Raw genomic sequence first — 19,288 nt, 5'->3', positions numbered from 1 at the left:
GGCTTTAGCTTCAGCTCTGAGCGGGACGGGGGTTTCCTTCTTAGCTTTTGCTGCTCTCTCAGCAAGAAAGCAGAACCACTTTTCTCCCATGGAGAAGCCCCAATAGTCCACACACTAGCAAACAGTTTGCTGCTTAATTATATGGGTTATCAAAAGAGGAACCATTGGCTTAAAATTCCAAGGAATCTGGAGCAAATGTCAAGTAGGATTAGGATGTTTGTGTTGCCTGAGGCTCACGGCATAATCAGCCATCTTCAGGGAAAACGCTATTCTGAAGCACGCGTTCGTTTGAGGGAACGTGACCTCACCACGGAACGTTTCTTCTAGTTTCCTGAAGGCTGGCGGAGAAGTGATCGACTCTCTTACATGGCATCAGTAAGTACTCACACTACAATATCCCGTTATTAATGTCAGTTTGTTTAATGCCCACCCCACCCCCATGCCTCAGTGATGTAATTATAGTTACATTACAAATGGGCTGGAGAGCTGGCTCAGCAGTTAGGAGCACCACTTGCTGTTCTTACAGAGGACTTGGCTTTGGGTCCTGGCTCACAACCATCTGTGTCTCCATTTCCAGGAGATCACTTTTCTGGCCTCCAAGGGCATTACACACACGTGTGCATATAACTCATACAGGCACACATTTACACACACACACACACAAATATAAGTTGGGTGTGGTGGTGTACATCTTTAATCTTTGCACTCAGGAGATCTCTGTGAGTTCAAGCCCAGCCTGGTCTACATATTGAGTTCCAGGCCAACCAAGGCTACAGGGTGAGAGACTGTGTCTCTAAATAAACAAACAATTAGCATCTCTCGCTCTCTTTTTAAATAAGGATTCTTTTTCTGATGTTGGTTTGGATTCTTGTTTTGATTTTTTGAGATAAAGACTCTGTGCAGTCCCCCCTCCTTTCTTTTTGGTTTTTTGAGACAGGGTTTCTGTGTGTAGCCCTGGCTGGCCTGGAACTTGTTCTGTAGCCCAGGCTGGCCTCAGACTCAGAGATCCACCTGCCTCTGCCTCCCGCGTGCTGGGATTAAAGGCGTGCGCCACCACCTCCTGCCAAAAGAATAAGAATTCTTAATGCTGAAAAGCTAATTCCAGTTATAGTTATTGTTATTTTTGCCTGGCTGCTGATTGACTTTTAAAAGTTCAAGTAATAAACAGGCAGCATTTCGAATGTCATTATGCAAAAAAATAATATTAATAAAACAAATGTAATGTTGTTTTAAATAATGTGGTAGTTCTTAAAAAGCTCGAGGTCCATGGCCAACTGAGCCATGAGCTACAGAAGCAGGTAAAACCAGTTGCTTGGCAAAGAATGAATAACCTGTATTCTGCCTGTCTCTTCTTAAGGGGAAGAGCTGATATGATATATAGTTATTTGGATAAAGTAGACCCTTCCCCATGTTAGTTCCTCTCTGGAAGAATTTCTGCCTTTTTCAAAAATAATAATGCTGAGAAAGGGTATGAAGAAGAAAGAACAAGGTTCACAACTGATGTAACAGCAGGAAGTAATGCCTCATTTTTTTTTCTGAATAATTTAGCTATTACTTGAATGGACGCATCGCTACCAAAGAAGATTTTCTGAGCTCTGATGTGCTGGACACTTTTATTCTCTCTGTGCAAAAAATTCTGAAGGTAATAGTCTATCTGAATTTTTCATGCCACACCAGTCTCTATAACATGGTCTAAGGATGTCTATGGATATTAGAAAAATATTAACATATTTTTTTCTACTTTTAAAGAGTAAGCACTATGTCTCCTTCCCCGGTTTCCTCCTAAGCATTAGATCTTATTTAGTTGTGATGATTAGAAATTGAAATACTTCTATTTTTTTTTTTTAAGATTTATTTATTATTATATGTAAGTACACTGTAGCTGTCTTCAGACACACCAGAAGAGGGTGTCAGATTTTGTTAAGGATGGTTGTGAGCCACCATGTGGTTGCTGGGATTTGAACTCTGGACCTTCAGAAGAGCAGTCGGGTGCTCTTACCCACTGAGCCATCTCACCAGCCCCTGAAATACTTCTAATGGCCTATCAGTGGAGTTAACTATTATAGACCATATTTATTCGTCCTCCTTCTAGTAGGCCCATAAAAGAGAATGATAAAGACCTGAGTGGTTGCCGATGTAACTAAGAGGACAGATGAGCCTGCAGATGCAACGCTCTGTGCGATGTTCGAGCTCAGCACTAAGGTGGCTGACCTGTTTGCAATGACCTCGTTCCTCAGGTCACTAAAGAGATCACACCTGGCAAGAAGGTCTGGTTGGGAGAGACGAGCTCAGCTTACGGTGGCGGTGCACCCTTGCTGTCCAACACCTTTGCAGCTGGCTTTATGTAAGTGAGACTGTGCGGCCTTTCGGGCTCAGGGTTCAGCTTTTCTGCATCCGCCAATGGCAGCCAAACCCGCATCAAGTACAGTCTCCGAGGGAGAGCCCTAAAACTGTGTGGCAAGGACTTAGAAAAAAAAGTGGTTTTCCAGGCTGGAGAGATGGCTCAATGGTTAGGAACGCTGGCTGCACATACAGGCCTGGGGTTCGAGTCCCAGCACCCATGTGGTAACTCCAGTTTTAGGAGATTCAGTGCCCTCTTACAGTCTCCTCGGGCACCAGGTATGCATACGGTGCACGGACATGCATGCAGGCAAGAACACTCATGCACCTTTATCTAAAGCTTGCTAAACCTTGTTGGACATCTTTATTTAGTGTCCCCAGCCAATAGCAGAGGGTGTGGGGGAGAGGATCCTTAGCAGTTTGGCCTTGGTTCTGTTTGACGTCACTGTTGATGACTGTTCCCCCCCCCCCCAAACCACTGGATAAGGAGCTGTCTGTGGGATGGAAGAATTTAATTCTGCTCTGTAGAAGATGTCTTGACCTAGAGAAAACAACTGCAGCCTATGAATGACATTCTAAGCAGAGCACATTACCGTTTGGGAGGGTGTGGGCATCCATCCGCCACCGTCTCATTAGATCAACTCATTGGCAATTAGTGACGTTCTTATGGTTTCCTGCAAATTCCTCCCACCCAGACGAACGAATCTACATGTAATTCGAATGGAATGACTTTGTTTTCCAATCTAAAGAGAGCTCTTGTCACTCTGTCCCAGGTGGCTGGATAAATTGGGCCTGTCAGCCCAGATGGGCATAGAAGTCGTGATGAGGCAGGTGTTCTTCGGAGCAGGCAACTACCACTTAGTGGATGAAAACTTTGAGCCTTTACCTGTAAGTGACCTCACTCTCCTGCGCCTGTGAGTAGAGCCAAGTCTGCCCTGGACCCTGGACTAGCCTCCTGGGAACAGTGTGCCCTCAGTAAGGAGTCATGTGTGGTAGCAGGACCCTTTTGGATTTCTTTTCTTTTCTTTTTTCTTTTTTTGTGACTCAAGAATAGAAATTAAGAATCAGGAATTATTTTAAAAATATTGTCCCCCCCAAAAAGCAAAAAAGCTGGGTGGTGATAATTCCAGCCCTCAGGAGGCAGAGGCAGGGGGATCTCTGTGAGTTCAAGGCCAACCTGGTCTACAGAGTGAGTTCCAGGACAGTCAGGGCTACACCTGTCTTGAAAAACAAAACAAAAACAAAAAAAAAATCTACTTGGAGTATGGTGTGCATTTTATTTAAAATTTTGAATGAATGTTTTGCATTTTTAGTAGGTCAAAGCTAAAATTGCTATTCTAGGCCTGGAGGACAGCTCAGTATGGGGAGGTGCTTATTGCATTTTGATTTTTGTTTTGTTTTTTATTTTTTTATTTTTTTATTTTTTTGAGATGAGAACTCTCTATTATATAGCTCAGGCTGTCCTGGAACTTACTGTGTACCTCAGGCTAGTCATGGTCTCACAGAGATCCCCCTGCCTCTGCCTCCCAAGAGCTGGGGTTAAAGGCACGCACCACCACACTTGGCCCCTTTATTGCACTTTGAATCCTCAGAGACTATGATAAGCCTGGTGCAGCAGCGTCATCTGTGATCCCAGAGCTCGTGTGAGGAGAAGGGACATGGACTCAGAAGTCCTGGAAGTTTTGAAGCAAGATATTATGGTGTAACTAGCAACAAGCAGAGAGATCAACGAGGAAGGTTGTCCACACTGACTTAGATACAATCTATGTATGGCAAACAACCTGTGCCTGCACTCACATACATATATACCAAAATACACGCACACACACACACACACACACACACACACACACACACACACACACACGGGCGGGGGGGGGGGTAGTAAATGCTATCCTAGTTACTAGCAAAGATTCAGAACTTTTTATGATATCCAGGTGTGTGACTTCTGCCAATAATCCCACTTGAGAGGCTGAGGCAGGAGAATCACCATGAGTTCAAAGCCATCCAGGTTACAGAGTGTGTTTCAAGCCAGCCTGGGCAACAGAGTAACCTTGTGTCTCAACAACAGCAGACAACAAATTATGTTATTAAGTCATGAAGTTTGTCTAACTTTACAACAGGCTAGGGCTACGTATTTGTTTTAAAAACACTATCCTAATAATTAACTATTTTGCCCCTAATCTTCAAGATTTGAGACAGGTATGGTGGTACATGCCTTTAATACCAGCTGGCAGTAGTCAGCCTCGTCTACATAGTGAGCTCTAATCCAGTAAAGAGCTACATAGTGAAACCCTGTCTCATAAAAAAATTTTAAGTGTATGTATGTACGTATATGATAATCTCCAAGATATTATGAATAAAATTTTATTTTTACCTATCTTATACTATATTTGATGCTAAATGAGGAAATTTAGCCTTTTATCCAACGTTCTACCTTATGTATGTGTGAGTTCTGTGAGAGAGTGTGTTATGACTGTGATTGTGTGTGTGTGTGTGTGTGTATCTAAAACTTAAGGTATGATAACCATTGCCCTAAGAAGCATGGCGTTACCCTTCTTACTCTGTATCAATGGAAGCCAAGTGTAGGTGCACACCTGCCATCCCTGTTATCCAGTAGAAGTAGAAAATCAGACATTCAGGGCCAGCCTCAGCAACATAGTGAATTTGAAACCAGCCCAAGTTACATGATCCTATCTTTCAAAAACAGAAAATAAATAATTAAACATGTAAAATGACACTTGAAGATTTGTTTCCTAAGGATATTTTAATGGTACAGTTTTTTAAAATGTTTTAAAATTTTTATTTTATATGTCTGGGTGTTTTGCCTGCATTTATGTGTGTGCCCATGTGATCATAGCCAGTGATCTCAGAGGCCAGGAGAAGGCATTGCTTCCTCCGACAACTGGAGTTACAAACAGTTCTGAGCCACTGTGTAGGTTCTACAGTCTGAACCCTAGTCCTTCGGAACAGCAGACTCTTAACTGCTGAGTCATCTCTCCAGCCCTTCTCAGAATGATTCTTCAGAGAGTGATTTGAATATATTTAGCCAATATTTCAATTTCCTTGTTGAAAATAGTATGATAGTTGATTTATTCTGGTCAGAACTTATCCCGTTTACTGTGGTCATGAAAATCCCTTGGGTAATTGTCACACTGGTATACGATAGCTGTGTAGTTGGCTTGTTAAGACACAAATGAGAAAATAACCAGAGATCTGTTTTCGGTTCCTTCCCCAAATGAACTAGGATTACTGGCTCTCTCTTCTGTTCAAGAAACTGGTAGGTCCCAGGGTGTTACTGTCAAGAGTGAAAGGCCCAGACAGGAGCAAACTCCGAGTGTATCTCCACTGCACTAACGTCTATCAGTGAGTATGGAACACATCTTTCTCCCAACAGCAGTCTGGATTGGGGAGTGTACTGGCTAGTTTTGTGTCAACTTGACACAGCTGGAGTTATTACAGAGAAAGGAGCTTCAGTTGAGGAAATGCCTCCATGAGATCCTTCTGTAAGGCATTTTCTCAATTAGTGATCAAGGGGGAAAGGCCCCTTGTGGGTGGGACCATCTCTGGGCTGGTAGTCTTGGTTCTATAAGAGAGCAGGCTGAGCAAGCCAGGGGAAGCAAGCCAGTAAAGAACATCCCTCCATGGCCTCTGCATCAGCTCCTGCTTTCTGACTTGCTTGAGTTCCAGCCCTGACTTCCTTTGGTGATGAACAGCAGTATGGAAATGTAAGCCAAATAAACCCTTTCCTCCCCAGCTGTTTCTTGGTCATGATGTTTGTGCAGGAATAGAAACCCTGACTAAGACAATTGGTACCAGAAGTGGGGTATTCCTGTGACAACCTGACCATGTTTTGGGGAGGACTGTGGAAGGACTTTGGAACTTTGGGCTTGAAGATCCAATCATTGTTAAGAGCTCTGTCAGATGTTGTGTAGGAGCTTGGAAGATAATGTTGAGAACAATGCAGAAGATGGAAGCCTGGCTTGTGAAATTTCAGAGGGAAAATTAAAGACTCTTTTCAGGGTCATTGCTATTTTGGAGTTTGATTATTCTGTGGTTCTGATTAGCTGGGGCTGAAGAATCAGCTGTGATTAACAAGATACCAGAACTACTAAAGCAAAACCTTTGCATTACTGGGACTATTGATGCTGGTTAGCTGGAGCTAAGAAATTAGTGGTGATTAAGAAGAGACTTTTAATTGTAAAAAGACTTTGGATTTTAAAAGAGATGGATATTTTAAAGAGATTGAAAATTTAAGCATATGTAAAGACTGTGGGATGTTTAAAGTTATTTAGACCTTGGGGATGAATAAGAATGTAAGGGTTGAGGCTTACTAGTGATGTGTTTGTGTGTCAAGTTGACAAGGGGTCAATTGTACTGGCTAGTTTGTGTCAACTTGATACAGCTGGAGTTATTACAGAGAAAGGAGCTTCAGTTGAGGAAATGCCTCCATGAGATCTTTCTGTAAGGCATTTTCTCAATTAGTGATCAAGGGGGAAAGGCCCCTTGTGGGTGGGACCATCTCTGGGCTGGTAGTCTTGGGTTCTATAAGAGAGCAGGCTGAGCAAGCCAAGGGAAGCAAGCCAGTAAAGAACATCCCTCCATAGCCTCTGCATCAGCTCCTGCTTTCTGACTTGCTTGAGTTCCAGCCCTGACTTCCTTTGGTGATGAACAGCAGCATGGAAGTGTAAGCCAAATAAACCCTTTCCTCCCCAGCTGCTTCTTGGTCATGATGTTTGTGCAGGAATAGAAACCCTGACTAAGACAGGGAGGCATGTAACTTCCTTCTGGATTGGGGAGGTGTGTAACTTTCCCATCCAGCACTCCAGTTGCCCCCTAGCTCTGTGATTGATGGGACCTGTGTCGTTTTTCTTTATCCCTTCCTGTTTGTCTTCATGATAGCAGGATCTAAATTAAAAAAATTGCTAGCAGGGCTGGAGAGACGGCTCGATGGCGTATGTGCTCCATGGAAGCATGGGGACCTGCTTTAAGATCCAGCATCCGAGTAGAAAAAGCTGGACGTGGCAATGTAGGCCTGCACTCACAGCATATTTGCATATGTGCACATGAAAGCATGCACACACACACACACACACACACACACACACACAATTGCTTAAATGGGGGCTGAAGAGATGGCTCAGCAGTTAAGAGTACCAGCTGAGGACCCAGTTTCAATTTCCAGCATCAGCACCCATATAAGCAACTTAAACTGTTTGTAACTCTGGTTTTAAGGCATGCAACACTCTGGTTTCAGCAGGCACCAGGCACACACGCAGTGTACAATTATGCAGGCAGAACACTCATACACATAAATAAGTTTTTAAAAATAATAAAACAAGCCAGGCAGTGGTGCCACACACTTTTAATCCCAACACTTGGAAAGCAGGAACAGGCGGGTCCTTAATTTTCTTCAGCCTGGTGTACTGAGCTAATTCCTGGCAGCCTCAAAAAACCAAAATAGATAAATAAGATTTTTAAAAAATTGCTTAAATAAGCATTTCCAACCTAGCAAAGATTCACAATTAAAAATAATTCTAATTGTTACAACCTATAATGAAAATATCCTGAAATTTTCAGGAATGAACACAAATAAAATATCACCACACTCAGATGAACTTGAGGGACTATGAGGCTCAATCTGTCATGGCCGATGGGCTAACACTAGCCCCAAAGCACTTAACATTTTCCATTTCTGGTGACGGGGGGGGGGGGGGGCGGGGGGCTGTCTGAATAGGAAAGTTCGTGGTAAGAAGTAAGGAACGGTTGAAATGCATGAATTCTGGAAAAGTCGGCTGACTTAGTTTTTGTTTTGTTTTGTTTGGAATGGAGTCTTACTAGATAGTCTTGACTGGCCTGGAATCTGCTCTGTAAACCAGGCCTGCCTCTGCCTCCCACCCGATCTGAGGAAAGGCATACACCACCATGCTTTGCCTTTGTTTAGTTATTTCTTATTTTATGTGATAATTATATTTTGTGTGTTCTTTTATATGTATGGGCATGTTCACATGTGGGGTGTACATGTGTATTCCCAGGTGTGCATATACATACGTGTGTGCATGTAGAAGCCAGCATTCTCTGGGGTCCTTCATTGGAAGCCATCTACCTTTTGTTAGAGGAACCCTCATAGGCTTGAAACTTTGCCAAGTTTGTTAGGCTAGTGGGCCAGCAAGCTGGAAGGGGTCACGGCACATCTCTACCTCCCTTCCCACCATCACTAGAATACCAGCTTATCCATTTCCCCAGCTCTGTCTCAGTCTTATTGTTTATTTATTTATTTATTTATTTATTTCATGTATGAGTACACTGAAGCTGTCTTCAGACACGCCAGAAGAGGGCATCAGATCCCTTTACAGATGGTTGTGAGCCACCTTGTGGTTGCTGAGAATTGAGCTCAGGACCTCTGGAAGAGCAGTCAGTGCCCTTAACCTCTCTGAGCCTTCTCCCCAGCCCTCAGTCTTATTATTTTTATTTTATATGTATGGCGTCTGCCTACATGTGTTTGTGTACCGTGTGTGTGTGTGTGTGTGTGTGTGTGTGTGTGTGTGTGTGTGTGCGTACGTGCCTGATGCCCCGGGAGGCCAGAGGAGAGCATCAGCTCTAAAACTAGAGTTACGACAGTTGTGGACTGTCACACTGGAGACTGAACCCTGGTCCTCTAGAGGAAGAGCAGGTTCTAACGAGACTCCTGTTCAGTCTTTTTATAAGATTTGGAATGGCTCTTGTTTATACAGTTTATAATGAATTCACATGAATAGATCTTATTATTATTAACCCTTCCTATATATAAAATATATGGCCTGGCTATGGGCTTCTGGAGCTCCGTGTAACAAAGGAGCAAAGTGTTCTCTCTTGGGAGCTGTTGGTGTGGAGAGCTGTACTTCTCTTGCTTCCCGAATAAGGCCACATGACCGGTCTAACGTCATCCTAGGAAAGGATGCTGATAGGTCCCACCCCCTTTGTGAATAGGGCACACGGTGTGTCTGATGGCATGCATGTTCAAGTTCTTCATCAAATATATCAGACAAATATGTGACTGAGTTAACCTGTTTGCATTTAGCCCACGATATCAGGAAGGAGATCTAACTCTGTATGTCCTGAACCTCCATAATGTCACCAAGCACTTGAAGGTACCGCCTCCGTTGTTCAGGAAACCAGTGGATACGTACCTTCTGAAGCCTTCGGGGCCGGATGGATTACTTTCCAAGTGAGTAAAGTCTCCTGTTGGCTGCAAACTTTATGTAAGTTCATTGGTATTTATTACAATGGAGACGGGTTTTTCATGGAGGGGGAAAAAAAGGGTAAGCATTGCATTCTAACGATTTTTTATTTCAGAAATTCCATATATGAGTACTTATGTTTACATAAGTGTAACTCCAGTGTAGAAGGATATAGACACAAACTAATAGCCTGGAAGAATATCTGCAGTCCCAAATATCTTCACATATCAAGATCCATTCAGTATATTTAGTTTTTTTTAATATTTTTTTTTATTTTTTAAAAACAACTCTTAAATATATTTGAATCGTATCCTTCTTTTCTCAAGTCCTCCCAGATCCCCTTCCCCTCCCTACCTGCTCAGCTTTAAGTTCTTTCTCAAAACAACAACAAAAACAAAACAAAAACTCAATACAACAACAAAACCCCCAAGACTGAGAAAACAAAATGGAGTAATACCCAGAAATGGTGTTTGTTATCTCTCACCCGGGGAGGCTGGGTGTGCCTCTCTATTGGAGAAAACTGTTCAGTTGTTAACCTTTACCCTAGTGGCTAGGTTTTCATTCATTCATTCATTCATTTTTAAAAATACAACAAAATAAAATAGAAGACAGAAACTATCACATCAAAGTTAGAGAAGACAAACCAATAGAAGGAAAAGAGCCCAAAAGAAAGCAGATGAATCAGAGACCCTCTCACACTCGGGAGCCCCGGGAACCACATTCTATACTGCAGAGGACCCGGTGCAGACCTGTGCAGGCCCTGTGCGTGCGTCTTCAGTCTCTGTGAGTTCATATGGGCTTTGCTCACGTTGGTTGTTCAAAGATGGTGTCCTCCATCTCCTCTGACGCTCACAGTCTTTCTGCAGAGTTCCCTGAGGGAAGGGATCTGGTGCATACCTCCTCCTCAGGGCTGAGTGTTCCCAGGACTCACTCCCGCACACTGCCTGGCCGTGGGTCTCTGTATGTGCTCCCATCTGCTGCAGGAGGAAGTTTCTCTGAACATGACACTGATCTATAAATGTAGCAGAATATCCTCGAGTTGTTTGATTCCTACGTTTTTGTTTGTTTGTTTATTTAAGACCGGTATTCTTTGGCTTTACCCTAGGTCCCTGGGGTAATCTAGTCTTAGGTTCTTGATCACCAGGGTAATGTCAGGTATGGGTTCTATCTCATGGAGTGGGCCTTAAGTCAGATCAGTTATTGGCTGGTCACTCCCATGGGCTTTGTGCCACCATTGCTTTAAGGTATCTTGTAGGCAGCACACCCTTGTAGGTAAAGGGCTTGTGGCTGGTTGATGTTTATCGTGTGCAGAATACCTTCCAAATTTAGATTATTTGTTCTGAAAAGAAACTCCTCTTGGTGATGGACAGCCACAGGGGCTGAACCACATGTCTGATCTAGAAAGGGCATGTGGGTGGAACAACACACACACCCAGGGCTGAATGGGGTTCTTCTATAGCACTGAAGTAATCTCTCTCTCTCTCTCTCTCTCTCTCTCTCTCTCTCTCTCTCTCAACGGGTAAGGGAAAAAATGGCCATAAATGTGCTTCTAGATAAATCACTTGAATTGTTTCTTTTTTTTTTTTTTCCTGCTCCAGCCCTGCTCACTCAGGCCCACAGATGGTTGAGAGCCACCATGTGGTTGCTGGGATTTGAACTCATGACCTCCGGAAGAGCAGTCAGTGCTCTTAACTGCTGAGCCATGTCACCAGCCCACTTGAATTGTTTCTAACTACATGTTGTATGTGCATTCCTGAGTTCAGGGGTCAGAATAGCATATGCAGGTCAGCTCTGTGCTCCCACCTTGTGGTTCTGGGAAATCAGATCCAGGCTGGTAGGCTGGGCAACAAGTGCCTGGGGTCCTCTGCTCTGCCAAACCTGTTGATGACTAATTCCCTGAACCTGCATCTCACCTGCAGCTTAACAGACTTTTCTCCTCATCCTCCCGTTTCTGTCTTCAAAACCCACAAGAAGTTACTTTCCTCAGAGAAACCCCATCCTCAGTGCTGACCAGCTTAAACACACATCCTTAGAGCACACTTGTGAGTGTAGCTGATTAAACACCGCAGCCTGAGCAGAGGGGACCTTGCTGCCTTCCTGTCTTACACAGTAATCAGATTTGCCTTCAAACTGAGAGACGGGAGCACTAAAATTAACCCTCAGACTTTGGTAGGTATTGTCTAATGGCCCTTCAATTCACGCTGAGCGATCTTACTATCACCACTCAGAGATACTTTTCAAGACCTATATTTGCTTGCGGCTTCCTGAAGCTGGTCATATTTCCTCCCTGTCCTCATCTAAGATTCAATGTGATATGTAAGTGTAAAAGCAAAGCCAAGGCCTGCGAACCTCACTGTAGATTTGGAAGCACCTGGCACCATCGTGGCATGTTGTTCATAGGTCCTGAGTTGTGGGACTCAGAGTTGAGCATCTAAGAAAGGTTAACCAAAATGGAAGCTGGTTTCTACCCACGGAGCCTAGTAAGAACGGGAGGTGTAGCAGGCCACAGTGATGCACACCTTTGATCTCTGTGAGTTCAAAGCCAGTCTTGTCTACAAAATGAGAGGCCAGCCAGAGCTACTTAGTAAGATCCAGTCTTAGACAAGAGATGAAAAGGCTCTAAAAGCAAACAATACAAGCCAGGCATGATAGTGCAGACCTATAATCCCAGCGCCTGAGAGGCAAAACCAGGAGAAGGTTAACCCAAGGTTAGGAGCCAGCCTAGGCTACATAGTGATTTCCAGGTCAGCTAGGGCGAGAGAGAGAGAGAGAGAGAGAGAGAGAGAGAGAGAGAGAGAGAGAGAGAGAGAGAGAGATTGGCCCAGGATACATGGATTAAGTAAATGCACTAATGAACTCTTAGAATTCTGTGTGTCTGCTAAACCGATGTGGTGGGTGAGTGCTGAAAGATGAGAATAAACATTAAGCCTAGCGTGGTGGCGCACGCCTTTAATCCCAGTACTCGGGAGGCAGAGGCAGGAGGATTTCTGAATTTGAGGCCAGCCTGGTCTACAAAGTGAGTTCCAGGACAGCCAGGGCTATACAGAGAAACCCTGTCTCGAAAAACAAACAAACAAACAAACAGAATAAACATTAGCTTTTAGTAAATTGAAAACAAGTTTTAGAAAATATATACAGCATGCCTGTCTTTAAGTAAAATGCGTTCACATGCATAGAAAGACGAAATACATATGTCAAGATGTTACAAGGAAGATGCGGTAATAGACTACTTCTGTTAGGTTTAGTTTTGCTTAGGGGTTGTTGCGATGGGGTCTCCTGTAGCCTTGAATATGCTATGTATTCAGAGCTGACTTTGAACTCCTGACCCCACTCCCCAAGAGCAAGGATCACAGGTCTGACCTGGTTCGCTCATCTGTGGGCAAAGTGGTGATATATAAGATGTTCACACCGTTTATTGTGTACAGGCATCCTGACAGGTGTTATACATGTGTCATGTGCATTCCATATACAATATAAAAATAACTCAGCTTGTCAGTTTTTAGCAATAACAAAAAAAATTTTTAAATTAAAAAAAAAAAAAAAGACCATGATGATGAAGTCCCTGAGTACAGTGGAGGTAGGAAGACTGCTAGGAGTCTGAGGCTAGTCTAGGTTACATAGTAAATTCCAGCCTGAGATACGGTGTGTGATGCTCTTTCAGAAACCAGGGTAAAATAGGCAGACGATCTGTGCATGTTTCTGAAAAAGGCCACATATTCTCTGCTAGTCCACCTATGTTCTCTCCCACTCCAGTTTTAAGTGTGTCTCAGTCAAACACCCAAGCTCCCCTCACAAAGTGTATAATTCAAGCTGCCACAATGCCCCACCCCACCCCCACCCCTGCCCTTGATGACCTAAAATGATTCCACAGGTTTTGTAGGGGCCACAGTGCATGTGCAAACCTGCCTAACACAAGCATGTCTTTCCTTCCTGTAGATCTGTCCAACTGAACGGTCAAATTCTGAAGATGGTGGATGAGCAGACCCTGCCAGCTTTGACAGAAAAACCTCTCCCCGCAGGAAGTGCACTAAGCCTGCCTGCCTTTTCCTATGGTTTTTTTGTCATAAGAAATGCCAAAATCGCTGCTTGTATATGAAAATAAAAGGCATACGGTACCCCTGAGACAAAAGCCGAGGGGGGTGTTATTCATAAAACAAAACCCTAGTTTAGGAGGCCACCTCCTTGCCGAGTTCCAGAGCTTCGGGAGGGTGGGGTACACTTCAGTATTACATTCAGTGTGGTGTTCTCCTCTAAGAAGAATACTGCAGGTGGTGACAGTTAATAGCACTGTGTGGCAAATGACGCTTAGCCCTTTGCATGCACTATTTTAGGGGTTGTTTAAAAATGTATAGGAATGCCTCCAATGTGACCAAAAGGCAAATAAGTGGAGGATATGCCTGATTTTTTTTTAAAAGGCTTTGTTTGTTTTTATTTAATTGTTATTATTTTGGTAAGAAGATTGTCAAATATGACCTTCAGGGGCCTCTCTCTAGCTCCAGTGGGGGAAGGCGCATTGCCGTAACGCCCCACTGGCTGTAAAAAAGACACCTGCTCACACTCGGAGAGGAACTAAAACAGAGAAACAGACCCTGTGCCTCTTCTCTTCGTCCTTCACAAGTCTGGGAAAGGACAGATGGCTGGGTGGAGTAGTCTTAAACAAAGGCGAATAAAAGACCAGCCGAGAGGGAAGCGATGCCTGTGGTTTGGAAATGACGGTAAAGGAGCCGGTTGGCTGATTGGGAGACGTTTCTGGAAACGCCTGACGTCATCACCCTCGATTAGGGTTTACTTTTTCTACACCAATAGCTGTTGCTTTGCCTGGAAAGCTTTGGCCTGTGAGTAGCAGAAGCCTCTAAATGAGGACATTTATAACCCCACAAACGGAGTTGTTGAAGTGAGGTAGGGTTGGACAGCTGAGCATGTCAGCAGGGGCCCATCTTCTTTCTCCCTCTCTGTCCCGATGTCTGTAGTGCTGGCTCCCTTCTTGGCCTGGGCACGTGATGGCTACAACTGGTCTATCGATTCATTGAGATCCAGCAGCAATCAGAGGAAGAAGATGAGTGCTTTCTTCACAAACCTGAAGAGCTCTTTCTTGGAAGTTATCTTCGCAAGCCTTTCCTCAAGTCTCCTCAAGTCTTACCGGCAAGGAATAGGTCTGTGGTCATTTCTCGTCACCATCCATGAGTAGCAATGCCTACAACTGTATTCAAGCAATACTCCCTGGGGCAGAGAGGTTTAGTGGAGTCCACGGCACTGGACACTTGCTTTGGATTAAGTAACAAAATGTAATTCTCCCCCCACCCCAGGATTTTAATCCTAAGGATTACAGTTCTGTATGTTTGCCTGCTATGAATATTATCTCCACTGAATTTAGTACATTGATGAAGCTAGAACCTAAAGTTTGTATGCTTCAATACTCTCAATTTTTATGCAAGTAAGTTTTATATTTCCACATTTGAAATAAACTAATTTTATAGCCTCAATTTGCATGGTCATTCTTCTAATAAATCTAAAGCTTACAGGATCTTAATTTGAAAGTCTGGTTTCGACGGGTTGGAGCTTTGGCTCACTGGAAAAATGTTAGCCTAGCACAGACAAAATGCCCTGGGTTTGATCCTCATGACTGCAGAATGAATGAATGAATGAATGAATGAATGAATGAAGCTGCTTCTTCCTTCACCATCTTTTTGTATACCCCCTACCTGTACTTGTTTATCCTCCCCAACATTGAAGCGCTTGACTCTGCAGAAGAGGAACAATCAGGCATAAACATAATTTCCTTCTTCAGTCACCAAGTCTTGGCTTACCTATTTTCCTTGTTCTTCTTCTGCTAAGCCCAATGCCTAATTTTTCACTTGTGTGACGGTAGCAACATCTAACTTGTTCATTCATCCCAACCTTGCCTCAAACTCTTTCAAGATTGATTTCTTATTATTTTACCTGGTGGGTGGGGACTAGGGAACATGGGCTGACATGGGTGCACCAGCCCCCACAGGGCAGGAGCAAAACCATCACATTCCCTTGGAGTTGGAGTTACAAATGATTATGAGCCATGCTGGGAACTGAAATCAGGTCTACTGCAAGAGAGGTTAAATGTTCTTAACCACTGACCCACCCATTCTCCCTGCCCTGTTGGAACTACCCAAGTGCCTTTCCATTCCTTACAGGGCAGTGAGGTTCTTCACCAACTGGCACCTGCCTTTCATTGGTCTTAACCTTAGGCACTTCGTCAACTCTGTTCTCTCTGCACACAAGATCCGAGCAGCATGTGCCCGTGCCTTGTTTCCTTCCCATGCACGTGTGTGTGTGTGTGTGTGTGTGTGTGTGTGTGTGTGTGTGTGTGAGTCTGTGTGCAAGTGCGCATTCCCTCTGGCTGCTCTGTCTCCTTTCTAGGTGACAAATGTTTATGTGTGTGTGAAGGTACATTCAGACCTTAACCTCAACACCTCCTCCAGCATCCAAGCGACTTATTGTTCTACTCTCTCCGCAGACTCTTCCCTGACACTCACAAGCTATTTAGCCATTTTCACCTCATGTCACGTGATGCTTGCAAGTGGACATGTCACGTGACACAGAATCTTCATCAGTTTCATATTTCCTGTGATCCGTCATACTGTCACAAATATCTTTCTAATGACATAAACTAGCTGACAAAAACTAAAGAACAGGCCACCCAAGTTCCAACCCTGGAACCCACGTAATGTTTCGTGGAGAGAACCGACCCCACAAAGAACTGACCTCGAAACATGCAGGGCGTCATGTGTGCCTCCCCCAACCACACACACTAATAACAAAAATGGACTTAGGCATTTTGATTTTGAATATTCAAAGAATTTATATTTGAAACCTGAGATGGTATTGTCTGCGTAAATTTAAGTTCCTACTTTTTTTTAAAAAAAAAGGCTAGAACTATGTTGTAGATTCTATCCAACTTATTAATTAGAACTTCATGATTGTGTAGAGTCAGAATGTTACAGATCCAGAACCAAAATTACCTTTGACTATTGTCTTCATCAGGGTTTCTATTCCTGTACAAACATCATGACCAAGCAGCATGTTGGGGAGGAAAGGGTTTCTTCAGCTTACACTTTCACATTGTTGTTCATCACCAAAGGAAGTCAGGACTGGAACTCAAGCAGGTCAGGAAGCAGGAGCTGATGCAGAGGACATGGAAGGATGTTACTTACTGGCTTGCTTCCCCTGGCTTGCTCAGCTTGCTTGCTTATAGAACCCAAGACTACCAGCCCAGGGATGGCACCACCCACAATGGGACCTCCCACCCTTGATCACTAATTGAGAAAATGCCTTACAGCCAGATCTCATGGAGGCATTTCCTCAAGGGAGGCTCCTTTCTCTGTGATAACTCCAGCTTGAGTCAAGCTGACACACAAAACCAGTCAGTACAACTATCTTTAGTTCCCTTGCTAATCAGTCACTGCTAACCTCTGTCTCTGAACTAACATCCAACCATCACATGAAACCTTTTAATGTATTCACTTAGTCTACCAACCCCAAACTAATTGCCAGAGGATTTATTCCTTCCTTTTGGTGTGTACTATTACTTCTATGTTGGAACATGGTTCTGGGGTAATCTGAAACCGTGTTCTTGAACCACAGTCATGCATGTGGCTCAGAATAGACTCATATTCCCTGTGAAGTAAGAGGTATGGTTTTGTGTTGATGTATGCTACCTATTTAAAAATATTTGTAAATTTACTTGACTATTTTGTTAGTCATTGCTCACTGGTGCTGGCCACTGAGACTGATCTGGGTTAAATCCCTGAGATCCACATATTTGACTTCACACACATGTGAACACATGCACACCCAGACACTCACACACACATATGTGGACTCTCTCTCTCTCTCTCTCTCTCTCTCTCTCTCTCTCTCTCACACACACACACACACACACACACACACATCACTACACCCAGATGAAAATCGTTTTTTAAATTATTGAGGCAGCTGGACATGGTGACACGTGCCTTTCTTTAATCACAGCACTTGGGGAGGCAGAACAGGCAGATCTCTGTGAGTTTGAGGTCAGCCTGGTCTACATAGAGAGTTACTGGCCAACCAGAGCTACAAAGCCCAACCCAGCTTCAAAAAATGAAGGGAGGGAGGGAGGAAAGGAGGGAGGGAGAAAGGAAGGAAGGAGATGGGGGAGGGAGAGGGAGAAAGAGTCAAAGTAGTTTAGAGGCATGTACAATAAGAGGCATATGCAATACAAATTGCTGGTAAGATACTTCTAATAGCCGATAGGTGTATGAGAAAGGCACGGCCGCATGAAGACCAGTGCTCAGTTACATTACTGAATGTTAAATGCAATAACATTGAAGTTTCCCTAATCTTTCTTGTCTGCCTTGTTAGTGAGACCTTTTAAGCTCACATGCCTGTTAGCTTTTAATCTGCACCTTATCTTATTGCTCCAATGATTTTCATTATTTATTTCACCCTTGTGGTTCACAGCCTCTCCACAAAAAGAATACTTTCCAAGTCCAGGAATAGAACTTCCCAGGGCATATGAGTTTGAAACCATTTTTACCTTCTTTAAAAAACAAAAAAACACTCATGGAAGGAGTTACAGAGACAAAATTTGGAGCTGCGACGAAAGGATGGACCATCTAGTGATTGCCATATGCAGGGATCCATCCCATAATCAGCTTCCAAACGCTGACACCATTGCATACACTAGCAAGATTTTGCTGAAAGGACCCAGATATAGCTCTCTCTTGTGAGACTATGCCGGGGCCTAGCAAACACAGACGTGGATGCTCACAGTCAGCTATTGGATGGATCACACGGCCCCCAATGGAGGAGCTAGAGAAATTACCCAAGGAGCTAAAGGGAACTGCAACCCTATAGGTGGAACAACATTATGAACTAACCAGTACCCCGGAGCTCTTGACTCTAGCTGCATATGTATCAAAAGATGGCCTAGTTGGCCATCACTGGAAAGAGAGGCCCATTGGACTTGCAAACTTTATATGCCCCAGTACAGGGGAACGCCAGGGCCAAAAAGGGGGAGTGGGTGGGTAGGGGATTGGGGGGGTGGGTATGGGGGACTTTTGGGATAGCATTGAAAATGTAAACGAGGAAAATACCTAATAAAAATAAATAAATAAATAAATAAATAAATAAAACAAAACAAACAAACAAACAAAAAACCAAAAAAACCCAAAACCTCAAACATTTATTCCATGTATTTAGTTATTTAGTGTGTGTGTGTGTGTGTGTGTGTGTGTGTGTGTCTCCCACGGAAGGCCACAGACATCATGTCACAAAAGCAAAAGGTTGCTATTGACCCTCTATGGAGTTAACAGAACAGGGCAGAGAGCCATGGTCGCTCCTGCTTCATGCTAATAACTATTCTTTGGACTCAGTCTAGTCTTTACTTTTATAATGTCCTACTACCACTGCAGGACAAGTTGAAATGGGTTTGAGAGTGAAAAAGTTAGTGGACTTTAAAATACATTTTTTTCAAATAAAAAAAAAGCAATTTTAAAAAACAGCTTTATCATCCTTTCCCTCTAAAATAGAAAGCATTCGCAATGATTTTTGCATTTTAAATATTGTGTTGGGAACTCCAGGCAAATGGAAATAGTGTGCAAGTGTGAAAGAGCCTCGTGTTTGGCATGGCGGCACCTATGCTACCTGAAAGGGTGCTTGAAAATAAACAGCGTGGAGGCAACTTTTGGGAAAAGAAAGGAGCCTCAAAGGCCGCA

At 43.6% G+C, this 19,288-nt stretch overlaps 1 protein-coding gene across 1 annotated transcript in view; it reads left to right on the top strand.

Moving 5' to 3' along the window:
- The window catches only part of Hpse (heparanase), a 40,233-nt gene extending 25,190 nt beyond the window's left edge, over nucleotides 1-15,043 (top strand). The window contains exons 6-12 of the mRNA NM_152803.5: nucleotides 328-375; nucleotides 1,549-1,642; nucleotides 2,238-2,344; nucleotides 3,114-3,228; nucleotides 5,588-5,706; nucleotides 9,401-9,547; nucleotides 13,497-15,043. Coding sequence (NP_690016.1) covers nucleotides 328-375; nucleotides 1,549-1,642; nucleotides 2,238-2,344; nucleotides 3,114-3,228; nucleotides 5,588-5,706; nucleotides 9,401-9,547; nucleotides 13,497-13,656 — 790 coding nt within the window. The 3' untranslated portion in view covers nucleotides 13,657-15,043. The remainder of the gene's footprint in view (nucleotides 1-327; nucleotides 376-1,548; nucleotides 1,643-2,237; nucleotides 2,345-3,113; nucleotides 3,229-5,587; nucleotides 5,707-9,400; nucleotides 9,548-13,496) is intronic.
- Nucleotides 15,044-19,288: the final 4,245 nt, after the last annotated feature.

Source organism: Mus musculus, chromosome 5 (genome assembly GCF_000001635.26).
Source record: "Mus musculus strain C57BL/6J chromosome 5, GRCm38.p6 C57BL/6J".
NCBI lineage: Eukaryota > Metazoa > Chordata > Mammalia > Rodentia > Muridae > Mus > Mus musculus.
Note: the sequence above shows the minus strand (reverse complement) of the source record. Positions and strands in the feature narration are given on the sequence as shown.